This window comes from Ipomoea triloba, chromosome 7 (genome assembly GCF_003576645.1).
Source record: "Ipomoea triloba cultivar NCNSP0323 chromosome 7, ASM357664v1".
In the NCBI taxonomy this organism is placed as follows: Eukaryota; Viridiplantae; Streptophyta; class Magnoliopsida; order Solanales; family Convolvulaceae; genus Ipomoea; species Ipomoea triloba.
The window spans coordinates 11635321-11648194 of NC_044922.1; the positions used below are offsets into that span (position 1 = coordinate 11635321).

The following is a 12874-nucleotide window of genomic DNA, read 5'->3' on the forward strand; positions in this document are numbered from 1 at the left end:
ACAACACATTCAAACACCATCTTTTGACCTTGGAGTGCCCTCTCCTCAACCTGCTGCAGTGGAACAACCCCAAAATAAGATTGATTCTAATGAACTACGAAATATCGCAAGAGATCTTGAAGAAGATAGTGAGAATACCATTTCTGATGAACAACAGTTGGACACAACCCCAGCAGACAACACAATGAAAGAACTCTTTGATAGGTATGCTCAACCCTTTTATATATACACTAATTTTAACACATACTATTTTGCATGATATCAAAATGAAATTATAGTCTAACTTAAAGGATAGTGTAGTCTTNAACTACTAACATTTTATTAATTGTTAACAGATTTTCTTTGGCATATTCCGGCATCATCACTTCTACATAATGTGCTACAATTTCACAACGTCAATGCTTGAAATCATTGACAACAGGCCCCTTCCAAAAGGAATGAGAATTCAACAAAAGTATGCTAACAGTCCAAAAGTACTAGTAAGTATTCTAATTACCTATTTCATTCAAAAAATACTTTATTTTAATTTGATAAAGTGTCATATAGTCTTATATGTGGTTCATTATGAAAACTGTGTAAAAAGAACATATATTATTCATCAACTGATACTATAGTATATGTAAAAAGAAACTATAATGTATTCGAAAAGAAACTGTAGTGTATGGTAAAGGAAACTGATATATATTCAAAATAATTCAATCAGGCACTCTAATTATGAATATATGATGCATATCTAACTACTTTTGCAGAGCACTGCATTTTCGGAGTATTTGATGAAAAGAGGACATACCAGTCTAGCTGAGAGGATAACAAAACTGCCCGTGGAGCTGGTAAAAATGAATTGGAGAACAGCTGATAACAGGACTGATTGTGGATTGTATTGCATGCGCCACATGGAGACCTACATGGGCAATCCACAATGGAAATGTGGTTTTACTCCGAAAAACCCAAATGTAAGTTTACATCAAACTTTAATCATTTATACTGCTCATTCAATTACAAAAATTTAAATAACAAACAATTAACACTAATGCAGGACCCATATTTGGCATCACTACGAGCATTGTACACATCAAGGATCATCATGATGCCCGTGAATGTTCACAAAGCAAATGTCATAAGGAATGCCGAAGAACACTTTATTGGAAAAGGGCTCTTACAGTGACTTTCAATTTGAATGTAAGGATAACTGCACCACCCGACAATGTTTTATTCTATTTGATTGTGAAGCCAAGGTAGCTTTAGACTACGTTTATTATGCAGGTTTTAATCATCATAGTTTCTGCTAAAAATACTTTTATGTTTTTGACTTATCATGTTAATATATAATCAATGGAATATTATTCCTGAAATGCTACATTTCCATTCACAAAAATACTTTAGTTTAATTTCATAAAGTGTCATATATTCTTATATGTGATTCATCAACTGAAACTATATTATATGCACTAAGAAACTGGAATGTATTCGAAAAGAAACTGTAGTGTTTGATAAAGGAAACTGATATATATTCAAAACAAAAAACTGTAGTATTCATGAAAAGTAACTACAGTGTCCGTGAAAGGAAAATGTAGTGTTTACCAACGGATACTGTCAAATGTGAAAAAGAAATCACGTGTATCATTCAAAAAACTGTATACTACTTGAAATGATACTAATCTTTCAAAACGATGAAATCACATGGTTTATAAAATCGAACTAGCTGTATGAAAACACATGAATCGTAAAAAATATTCTGTTGTATTTTCAAAATGAAACTAAAGGCCTGACTAAAAGAAACTAGTGGTTTGTCTAAATGAAACTGTTGGTTTGTCAAAGAGAAACTGTATGTTTGTAAAAATATAACAGTTTAGATGATGTCCTGTTATGCCCGAAAAATTATTAAATGAAAATATAGAGTAATTCAAAAGATACTGTATTGCTTTGGGAAAGATCCTACATTGTTCATAAAATGAATCTGACAAAGTGGAACTATAGTGTTTGCAATAAGAAACTGTAATGTAATTTAAAAGAAACTACAGTGTTATGTAAAGGAAAGTGCAGTATTTTCAAAAAGAAACTATATTCTTTTTAAGTATATTGTTTCTCCATAATTCCTAAAAATCTTAAATGAAACTATAGAGTAACTGAAATGATAATGTAGGGTTCATGAACTGAAACTGAAGGGTTTATCAACTAGAACTGACAAATATTCCACTGCAATTCCATTTCAAACTCCAGCTAAATGACAAAGAAACTGTAGTGTTTTTCAAAAGTAACTGTAGTGTTTTGTAAAGGAAAGTGATGTATTTTCAAAAAGAAACTATATTCTTTTTAAGTACTTTCATTTGGATTAAAATGAACCAACTTTGAGCTACTACCACCAGACGGATGGACCAAATATCCACTGCCCACCATACTAGAAACAGACTCTCGCACAGATGATTGCACAGCAGCCTTTGTATTCAACTCGACATACTTTGAATAATTCTTTCGTCCTCTTGCATATTTGTACTTCTTTTCTATTGTGCTAATCAAACGTTTGTTGCGTTCACCTTTTGGCCTACTACGTGATGGATTTTGTATAACACCATCTGTGGTTTGTTCACCATCTTCAAAGAAAATAGGACCAATTTCAGCTTCAATCTTCATCTTGGCATTTTGAAAGGCATCTTCACATGCTTCCCGAGCTTTAGAATTGTCTTGACTAGATAAAACCAACCGCTGAAACTTTCTACCAATTTGTATAACCCAACCACCTGAAGCAACACCACAAACATTCTCTACTGTCCTGTCTTCAACAACCCTTTTAGTCCATCTTTTAAGAATATACTTATCAGGGATTGTTGCAACACAGTGAATATTTAAAATGCGAAGAGAATGAGAGCACAAAATACCCATCTCTGAAAACAACCTGCAACTACATGATATATCCAAGTCCTTAAAACTAAAACAAACCTCATGACGAATCAAATCAACATCAGGACGCCAAACATGATATTTCATTACCTCACCACTGACCCCCACCAAATCTTGATGGCATGAAGAACCTTTCAAGAACTGTTCTTCAAATAAAAAGTATATCTCAATAGTGTAAATTTCTCTAGCATGTGAAAGTAACTTCACGTAATTCATAGCCATTGATGGCAAACCTTGAGAACAGCGAACATCTTCACCACTCTCCCTGCTCCTCCACTCAGAAATCACACTAACGAATGAATTATAAAAATCACACAATCCAGCTGTTTTTGAAAGTCTTCTAGAAATTGAATGATTAGTAGACTCACTCCTTTGCGAGGATAAAATACCACCAGAGAAATACTGTTTGCTAAAAGCAGGACACCACTTCTCCCTAATATTATATAATCTATCTAACCAAACATTTTTATGAATATTATACTCAGTCACCATCCTGAAAAAATATAACATAAGAGATAAATTGTAGGATCAAAAAAGACAAAACAAAAATTTCATTGTAAGTAGAGAGGGTGTGGGGTATGCCAAATAAATCCAGTTGAGCTCTAAAAACAAATAGGATCTACAAGTAATAAACAAAAACAAACTGAAAATTCGAAACTAAATATATAAACAAATAAATAAACATTGACATGCTATCATTTTGTCAACCCCCAAATATCATTCTCTCTTAACAGTACTATCATTTCATAAACAAAGCCAACTCATACAATGTACGGGGAAAACATAAAAACACAAACACTGACACAGTATCCTTTCATCAAAACAGCAGTTTCATTCACTCAAGCCTGCACTGTCCTTCTATAAATAAAACAAAATCATTCCAACTACAGTAGAAAACAAATATAGTAAAAACTGCATACTATCATTTGATCAAAACCATATTATCATTTAATCAAACCAGCATTATCATTATAAAAACAAAGCAAAATTTGAGGATGAAAGTTGCAAAAAATACCTGTTCCAGTAAAATTCAAATTCAGCTTCTGTGTCACTATACTTTAACAGAAAATTAAATAACTCTATGAAACCCTTTTGCATTCTCAATCCTTTGATGTGCTTCTTTGAATTCTCCCCAATGTGCCAAATACATAGCCTATGTTTTGAATTTGGAAATACTTGCATGATTGCAGCAGCCATGGCAGAACACTGATCAGTCATTATTGTTTGTGGCTGCCTACCATCCATTGACTGTAGAAACGTTTTGAACAGCCAAACAAAAGATTCTGTCCTCTCATTCAATAAAAAGCCACAACCAAACATCACATTCATACAATGGTGGTTCATACCTACAAATGGACCACAAATCATATCATACCTATTGGTACGGTATGTTGTATCATGTACCACCAAATCACCAAACAACAAATAATCCGACTTCATTTGCACATCCCTCCAAAAAAAACTACACAACCTAGCATCATCATCAACTTCGAAATCAAAAAAGAAACCAGACTCATTCAATTGTCTCTTCCGAAAAATCTCAATCAAAGTGTTAGAGTCAGTCCCATCTAAATGCTTCGCCGAATCTAACAACATTGTGTTATAAGCATCCCTGGCAGTAAATCCAACAAATGGTGAACCTCCAGACTGATGTTTTAAAAACCGAATACCATCAGATAATGGGACTCCACTCCTCTTCATATCTTTAAGGTATGTCAACTGATCAACAGAAACGTTCCTATGCGACCTAAGCATATAGCTTGCAGATGCCGGACACAACTCATGGTTGTGCTCCTTTACATGTTTTGTAACTACCCACTTCCCACTTGAATCTAAGTCAAATTGACACATTGCATCACATCCAGTCCGAGTATCTATCTTTGTATAACACTTATTAGCACTCGCTTGTTTTGCTTTCAACCCAGCCTTATAACAATGGAACTTTTTCGACTTCACATTCCGAGTTCCAGGGAAGTAGTACTGTTTACCCTTCCTAACACTAAATCCCATCCGAGATGCAAGATCATTATACATATCAAATGCTTCTTCAAGTGAATAAACAGAATGTCCCACCAATTCTTGATTAGCTGTGAGTTATTAAAATGAACTTTCAATAAGTATACACTAACAGTTCATACTAATTGGGGAAATCAATTGACACTATAGACATATTGACCTGATACTACAATGTTCCTAAACAAAAAAAAAAGAGGAAACTGTAGTGTATTTCAAAAGAAACTGTAATGTATTTCAAAAGAAAATGTAGTGTATTTCAAAAGAAAATACGGAGAAATGAAAAAGTATGATGATCCTAAACAAAAAATATAACTACTCTGTTCAAACTCAATGAACAAACAGCTAAACATAAGAACCTGGAATAGATGAATCATCCTCATTGGCATCTGTAGAAGTACCACCACCTCCAGCAGATGGATTACAGCCATCTGACCAAATAATAAGAAACTGTAATATAATTTAAAAGAAACTGTAGTGTATTTCAAAAGAAACTGTAGTGTATTTCAAAAGAAACTATAGTGTATTTCAAAAGAAAAATACAGAGAAATGAAAAAGAAACTGTAGTGTATTTCAAAAGAAACTGCAGTGTATTTCAAAAGAAACTGTAGTGGTTTTCAAAAGTAAGTGAATGTTTCCAATAACAAAAACTACTTCAGAAACAAATTCATACTAACTATGATGATTCGAACACAAATGCATAATTCAACACCAGTCGGGATTAAAACCTGGAATGTCATCGTGATCACCATCAGAACAGGAAGAACTAGCATTACATACAACTAGTGAATCCGATTCAACACCATTAGGGAGATTACATTCAACTGCAATGCATAAATATTTGAAAATATATAGCATCAAATATAACCTACAAATATTACACAATCAAACGAGTAAACAAACGAAAGCTAATTATACAATCAAACGAAGATACATACCAGGAGTTAATGAACTGTAATCTTCAACAATCAACGCATTCAAATCAATATCATCAATAAGATTACTTCTACCTAACATCTCTCCCATAATTCGCGACATAATGAACTCAAATCGCGATGAACAAATGTAATCTCCTTTGCTCCCTTTGCGAACAAGAAAAATTAGATCGAACTGAAAAAAGGAAACAACGAAAGCTGAAAGAAGAAAAATTGCCGCCGGTGATAGTTAACAGCGCCGTCTACATCTAACGATTAGGAAATAACAAAACGACGTCGTTTCAGCCCTTGGTCCACAATGCTTTGTGGACCACGGTCCATGATATAATTTGCGTCAAACTACCGCTTTTTAACAAAAGAGACAAAAATAACCGAAGAGAAAATAAAAAGGGCATTTACGATGATGTGCTAAGAATAACAATTTTATTCGGTGACGTAATTAAGAAAAAGACATTTAACATATACGCCACCGCCATTTATTAGTGAATTTCTTTTTTTGAACAAATTTATTAGCGAATGTTGGTCGCACTACTTTAGCAAAAAAATTTGGGGTCTTCTAGAATGCTCATGTTTGCAAACAAAGATGAACTGTTAGGTAGATGTAAAATGAAAATATTCCCTAACGTGAAATAGACCATTAAACAAAAAAAATTACGGGTTTAAGTTCAAATAAACCTTCTAACTATACAGATTTGTGCAATTAGACCCTTCAACTTCAAAAAGCTCCAATAAAAACTTCAAACTTACAAAAGAAAAATGCAATTAGATTATTTTGTAAGTTATCTTTAGATAACCGGTAGATTACTTGATAATTAGATTTTTTAAGCTGATGTGGCTTCAATATATTTAATTAAAATGTTATATTGTATTTTTTTTTTGGCAAATGATATATTTTATTAAATTTTATTTTAATTAATAATAATACTAATATTAATATTTAAAAAAATTAACTTTGGTCATTACTCATTACCGTCCGCACCTCACTGTCATTGCCTACTGGCTACTGCCCATGCTTACCGTTACCACTGATCGTCTTCCATTCGCCATCATCGTAGCTTTTCATTATTATTATTATTTTTTTTAAGGGAATGCAATAACCTTCACTTCATGTTTTGTTCACGCAATGAATTTTGAAAGAATAAGAATGCTATTCCATATGGATTGGAATAGATAAAGAATAGAATATATAAAAATTATATTTTACTGTTTGGTTCACTGAAGAAATAGACTTCAAAAATTGTATTACAATGTTTGATTGATTTAAGGAATAAAAACGGTATAAGTATGCAAATGACATTAATATCAAACACACACACACACACACAATATATGAGTTACAATGCAGTATCTGTTCATAACTTTCTCAACCNGAAACAAATTCATACTAACTATGATGATTCGAACACAAATGCATAATTCAACACCAGTCGGGATTAAAACCTGGAATGTCATCGTGATCACCATCAGAACAGGAAGAACTAGCATTACATACAACTAGTGAATCCGATTCAACACCATTAGGGAGATTACATTCAACTGCAATGCATAAATATTTGAAAATATATAGCATCAAATATAACCTACAAATATTACACAATCAAACGAGTAAACAAACGAAAGCTAATTATACAATCAAACGAAGATACATACCAGGAGTTAATGAACTGTAATCTTCAACAATCAACGCATTCAAATCAATATCATCAATAAGATTACTTCTACCTAACATCTCTCCCATAATTCGCGACATAATGAACTCAAATCGCGATGAACAAATGTAATCTCCTTTGCTCCCTTTGCGAACAAGAAAAATTAGATCGAACTGAAAAAAGGAAACAACGAAAGCTGAAAGAAGAAAAATTGCCGCCGGTGATAGTTAACAGCGCCGTCTACATCTAACGATTAGGAAATAACAAAACGACGTCGTTTCAGCCCTTGGTCCACAATGCTTTGTGGACCACGGTCCATGATATAATTTGCGTCAAACTACCGCTTTTTAACAAAAGAGACAAAAATAACCGAAGAGAAAATAAAAAGGGCATTTACGATGATGTGCTAAGAATAACAATTTTATTCGGTGACGTAATTAAGAAAAAGACATTTAACATATACGCCACCGCCATTTATTAGTGAATTTCTTTTTTTGAACAAATTTATTAGCGAATGTTGGTCGCACTACTTTAGCAAAAAAATTTGGGGTCTTCTAGAATGCTCATGTTTGCAAACAAAGATGAACTGTTAGGTAGATGTAAAATGAAAATATTCCCTAACGTGAAATAGACCATTAAACAAAAAAAATTACGGGTTTAAGTTCAAATAAACCTTCTAACTATACAGATTTGTGCAATTAGACCCTTCAACTTCAAAAAGCTCCAATAAAAACTTCAAACTTACAAAAGAAAAATGCAATTAGATTATTTTGTAAGTTATCTTTAGATAACCGGTAGATTACTTGATAATTAGATTTTTTAAGCTGATGTGGCTTCAATATATTTAATTAAAATGTTATATTGTATTTTTTTTTTGGCAAATGATATATTTTATTAAATTTTATTTTAATTAATAATAATACTAATATTAATATTTAAAAAAATTAACTTTGGTCATTACTCATTACCGTCCGCACCTCACTGTCATTGCCTACTGGCTACTGCCCATGCTTACCGTTACCACTGATCGTCTTCCATTCGCCATCATCGTAGCTTTTCATTATTATTATTATTTTTTTTAAGGGAATGCAATAACCTTCACTTCATGTTTTGTTCACGCAATGAATTTTGAAAGAATAAGAATGCTATTCCATATGGATTGGAATAGATAAAGAATAGAATATATAAAAATTATATTTTACTGTTTGGTTCACTGAAGAAATAGACTTCAAAAATTGTATTACAATGTTTGATTGATTTAAGGAATAAAAACGGTATAAGTATGCAAATGACATTAATATCAAACACACACACACACACACAATATATGAGTTACAATGCAGTATCTGTTCATAACTTTCTCAACCTACTTTGTAAAGCGCGACTTACAAACAGATAAATCAATTAAAATTGATCAACTTAAACCAAGAAAGTGTAGAAAAATTAAAATCTATCATTCTCTTGGATGGTTGGATTGGACCAATTAAGGCAAATTATTGTGTGGACCATTAATGCAATATATATTTTTAATATACTAAAAATACATTATTTATATAATAAATATATATTATTTGATAATATATAAAAAAATTATGTATTTTCAAATAATATATTTTTAATATATTAAAAATATACTGTGGTCGATGAAATAGTGATTGTTATCTGACATGTTGGGCACAGAAATGGCGCTGCGAGGGTCCATGTGAACGCGTTTACGGATTTTACAAAATCAAAAAATATCTAGGGCTGAAGCGTCCATGCTGGCAACCGGATAATGCACTTTTCACGCTTTTCCCTAACTTATTTATTTTTCCCACCGCCATCCCCTCAATTTTCAACAATTATTCTCTTCCCCATTTTGCGATTCTCTCTCCCTCTGAAATATCTTTCCCCCTTCCTCTATCCATAATCCATAATCCATAATCCGATTTCTCACCCTTTTATCTGAATCCATAGCTCAAATCGCGGATGAAGATTCAGCTGTGTGATCGGATAGGATATTGAAGTTTTGAAAGGAAAAATTGTCGGAGGAGACTTGAGCTTTGCGAGTTTCAGCTGCCATGGGTGAAGAAGTGCAAGTCGGTGACTACGACGGTGTCAGCGCCGCCGGTGGGGATGAGGATAGGATGATGGAGTGGGAGGACGGTCTTCCCAACGCCGATGATCTCACTCCGTTGTGTCAGTCGTTGATCCCTCCGGAGCTGGCTTCCGCGTTTCGGATTTCGCCGGCACCGTTTCGGACTATGCTCGATGTGAGTCGCGCGTCGAAGGTGACGTTTTCGTCGCTACAGGGAGGGCAGCCTCAGACGATGTCGTCTACGAATGATTTTAATTTTAAGGCGTTTGACGAGGAGGGGAACAGGGAGCAGATGGTTACGGATGATGATACGGATCTGACGAGGGAAGGATCCGATTCGAGGAAGAGCCGGCGGATTGAGTCCGGAGGTGGGGCGGAGGAGGCTGACTCAGCTTTGCGGAATGAAAACTTCGGGGAGGACTCGTGTGCGAAGACTCTGAATCTGAAGCGGCCGAGGCTCGTTTGGACGCCGCAATTGCACAAGCGGTTTCTGGACGTGGTTGGACATCTCGGTATTAGTAAGGCTGTGCCGAAGACGATTATGCAGCTCATGAACGTAGAGGGACTGACACGGGAGAACGTCGCCAGTCATTTGCAGAAGTATAGGTTGTATTTGAAGAGGATGCAGGGGTTGCCAAACGAGGGGCCTTCGCCATCTGATCATTTGTTTGCTTCCACACCTGTGCCACAGAGTTTGAACGAGTCTAGTGAGAGCGGTCACGGGAATAGCCATCATAACAGCAATGGTCACATGGCGATGCCAATTCCGTTTCCATACCCGCACCAAATGGTGCCCATGCCAATGTTTGGCCACAATGGGCATATAGGAGTTCCTGCGGGAAACCCAAATGCTGCACCTTCCAATGGTTTTCCCCATCAGTATTATATGGGGCAGCAGAGTCAGTGGCCTGGAAACAAATTTGGTGCGTATCATCATGTTGCTACAACTGACAAGTAACTGCTTTAGCTCTACTTGTCTGCATTAAAAGAGAAAGAGGTCAGATCGTACATATAAATTAGCTTTTATAGTTTTTTTTTTTTTTTTTTTTGAAACCATTAGCTTTTATAGTTTAGTCTCACTGTTTCTGCATTCTGAATTTTTTGATAATTTAATTTTGTCACACATGGTTTAATAATGTTTCTGTAATTCTGTCTGCTGGAATGTTACTTTTTTTTTTTTTTTTTTTTTTTTAATAAAAATTTTAATATTTTGCTTCCACTGGAATGTTACTTGGTGAATAGTTGATGTAGGATTTTGTTTTGAGATTCTAGTTTTGAGTGATAAATGTATATAAACAAATACACAGTAATTATAATGTATTATACTAGCACGGGTAGATGAATTGGTGTTTCTCTAGTAGTCTAGTTTATAGTAGTCTGTGGCAATTTTTTGTATTCTTTGATGGGAAGTTTTTGGACAAAGCACTCACCTTTCTTTTTTGTTTTGAATTATTCATATTTAGATAGATTTTGTTAAAGGAGTTATAGTCTGTATAAGGCTCATTCTGCAGACAAAGTTAGTAAATATTGTCATTGGATAACTTTTTGGAGTTTCCATAGTTAGAAGAGTCCTCCAAGCTTGCAATTTTCAGGTGCTCTGATTGTCGTCCTGATTTAAGAAAAATGCCAAATGTGGCTATGGTTGCATTCTGGATCAAATATTATCTTGTTATGTTTATAGTTACTCAGGGTGTGTTTGGTTGGGACTTTTGCACCCTATTACGGGTTTTGATACCTATTACCATGTTTGTTTTTCTACTTTTGTTATCCTACTATTGAAATCAAATCCTTTAGTGATTACAAAACCCATTACCCTTTATTGTCCATGCATTAAATATGAAATTTTAATATATATACACATATATGTGTATATATCTTTATTATATATATATATATATTTATTTTTCTGCTCTTTTACAGTAATCTATATGGTTTCTTTGCTTTCAAAAAAAATATTTTTTAATTAATTAATTCTTTATTTATTTATTCGTTTTGATTCCAATTCCTATTTACTACCGAACAAAGTGACTCACTCTACTCAAACCCATTATTACCATTTCGATTCCAATGTTTGAACCAAACACACCAAATGATTTGATTCCAATAGTTGGATAACAAAAGTAGGCAAACAAACATGGTAATGAGTATCAAAATCCATAGTAGGGTGCAAAAGTCCCAACCAAACACCACTTAAATCTGCAATATCCTGCAAGCATATTCCAAGTGCACTAGCCACTAAGAGGACAATGTAGTTTTAACTCCTTAGACAAGTTCAATCATATGAAACAAAACTGATGTTAAGATTATTTGGAATAAATATAAAATGCTCTCTTTAGGTGGCAGTGCAAATTTGTACATCTCCTGATCTTATAACAGCTAATGTAGATGAATGGTGTCTCATATTTCATAAAACAGACAGACAAACTGATGGTGTGGATTTGACCACATCACTCAAGAAGCTTCATATGTTTAAGATGATGTCTTCAACATGGTACAGGCTTTTGCTTGTGATATTTATACTTTCTAGTTCCTACCTTCTGATATTAGTGAAGGTTTCCAGATGACATTAATAATATTATAATTTATATTTACCATAGCTTTTTAAGTTTAGAAGCAGGATAGTTAATCTAATTCAACCAATGTGCTTGACTTGAAGTGATGACTTTTCAGATGTTGGTCGAGCTTAAATAATCCATGAAGACATCATAAGCTGAATTCCAGAAATTCATCTGATCATATTTGATTTAAACAGAAGAAAGACATCAGTTCCTGCATACTTTCCCGTTGACCTGAAGCAGAAGCTTCCAATAAATCTTGTCTACTGGTTGCACGTTGTTCGTATAACCTCCAACCTGTTGTTTCATTGATAAAAGGTGTGTGTTTTGTTTATTGAAGACTATTAAAACCTTCCCTTTCAGCAACAACTGAAGATTCAATAATAGATCTAATCAAATATTTGTCAGTGCCTCTACCCAATTGGGTATCTGAAGCTCTATCCCTCTCTATCATTATTATACTGTTATCTTTTCCCCGCTGCTTATGCATGACAATTGACAAGATAGTCATTTATCATGTTTGTGAAATCGAGTTGTGTCAAACCCCTAAAAAAATTTGCCTGCCTGAAGTTTGTACTGGCAATTATGCTATTTACATTTTTTACAAATTTGGCCTTGCCATTTTGACACTTTTGCTCACAAATATCACAAAACTTGTGCATGGAGCTCTCCTGTTGGCATATATGCATTTATGGTATGTGAATTGGGTAAAGATCAATAGATTTCACTTTGTAGTTGGTTACCAAA

At 34.0% G+C, this 12874-nt stretch overlaps 3 protein-coding genes across 4 annotated transcripts; 1 reads left to right on the plus strand and 2 right to left on the minus strand.

Moving 5' to 3' along the window:
• Positions 1–2048: 2048 nt before the first annotated feature.
• On the minus strand, positions 2049–3355 carry LOC116026227 (protein FAR1-RELATED SEQUENCE 2-like). The gene is made up of 2 exons (XM_031267707.1): positions 3132–3355; positions 2049–3039 (listed from the first exon to the last, which is right to left on the minus strand). Exons 1-2 carry the CDS (start codon positions 3147–3149, stop codon positions 2314–2316), a joined length of 744 nt encoding a protein of 247 aa, XP_031123567.1. The 5' UTR covers positions 3150–3355; the 3' UTR covers positions 2049–2313.
• A 71-nt stretch (positions 3356–3426) lies between these two features.
• LOC116024123 (protein FAR1-RELATED SEQUENCE 5-like) lies at positions 3427–6893 on the minus strand. The gene is made up of 6 exons (XM_031265025.1): positions 6864–6893; positions 5850–6021; positions 5640–5735; positions 5271–5342; positions 3914–4985; positions 3427–3517 (listed from the first exon to the last, which is right to left on the minus strand). The coding sequence occupies exons 1-6, from the start codon at positions 6891–6893 to the stop codon at positions 3427–3429; spliced, it is 1533 nt and encodes a 510-aa protein (XP_031120885.1).
• Positions 6894–9338: 2445 nt separating this feature from the next.
• Positions 9339–12874, plus strand: LOC116024479 (transcription factor PCL1-like). Of its 2 annotated transcripts, none has more exons than XM_031265376.1 (2): positions 9339–10495; positions 12243–12874. In XM_031265376.1, the coding sequence occupies exons 1-2, from the start codon at positions 9556–9558 to the stop codon at positions 12257–12259; spliced, it is 957 nt and encodes a 318-aa protein (XP_031121236.1). In that variant the 5' UTR covers positions 9339–9555; the 3' UTR covers positions 12260–12874. The 2 variants fall into 2 exon arrangements, with proteins under 2 accessions (XP_031121236.1, XP_031121235.1); XM_031265375.1 differs by having other exon boundaries at positions 9340–10569; positions 12243–12839.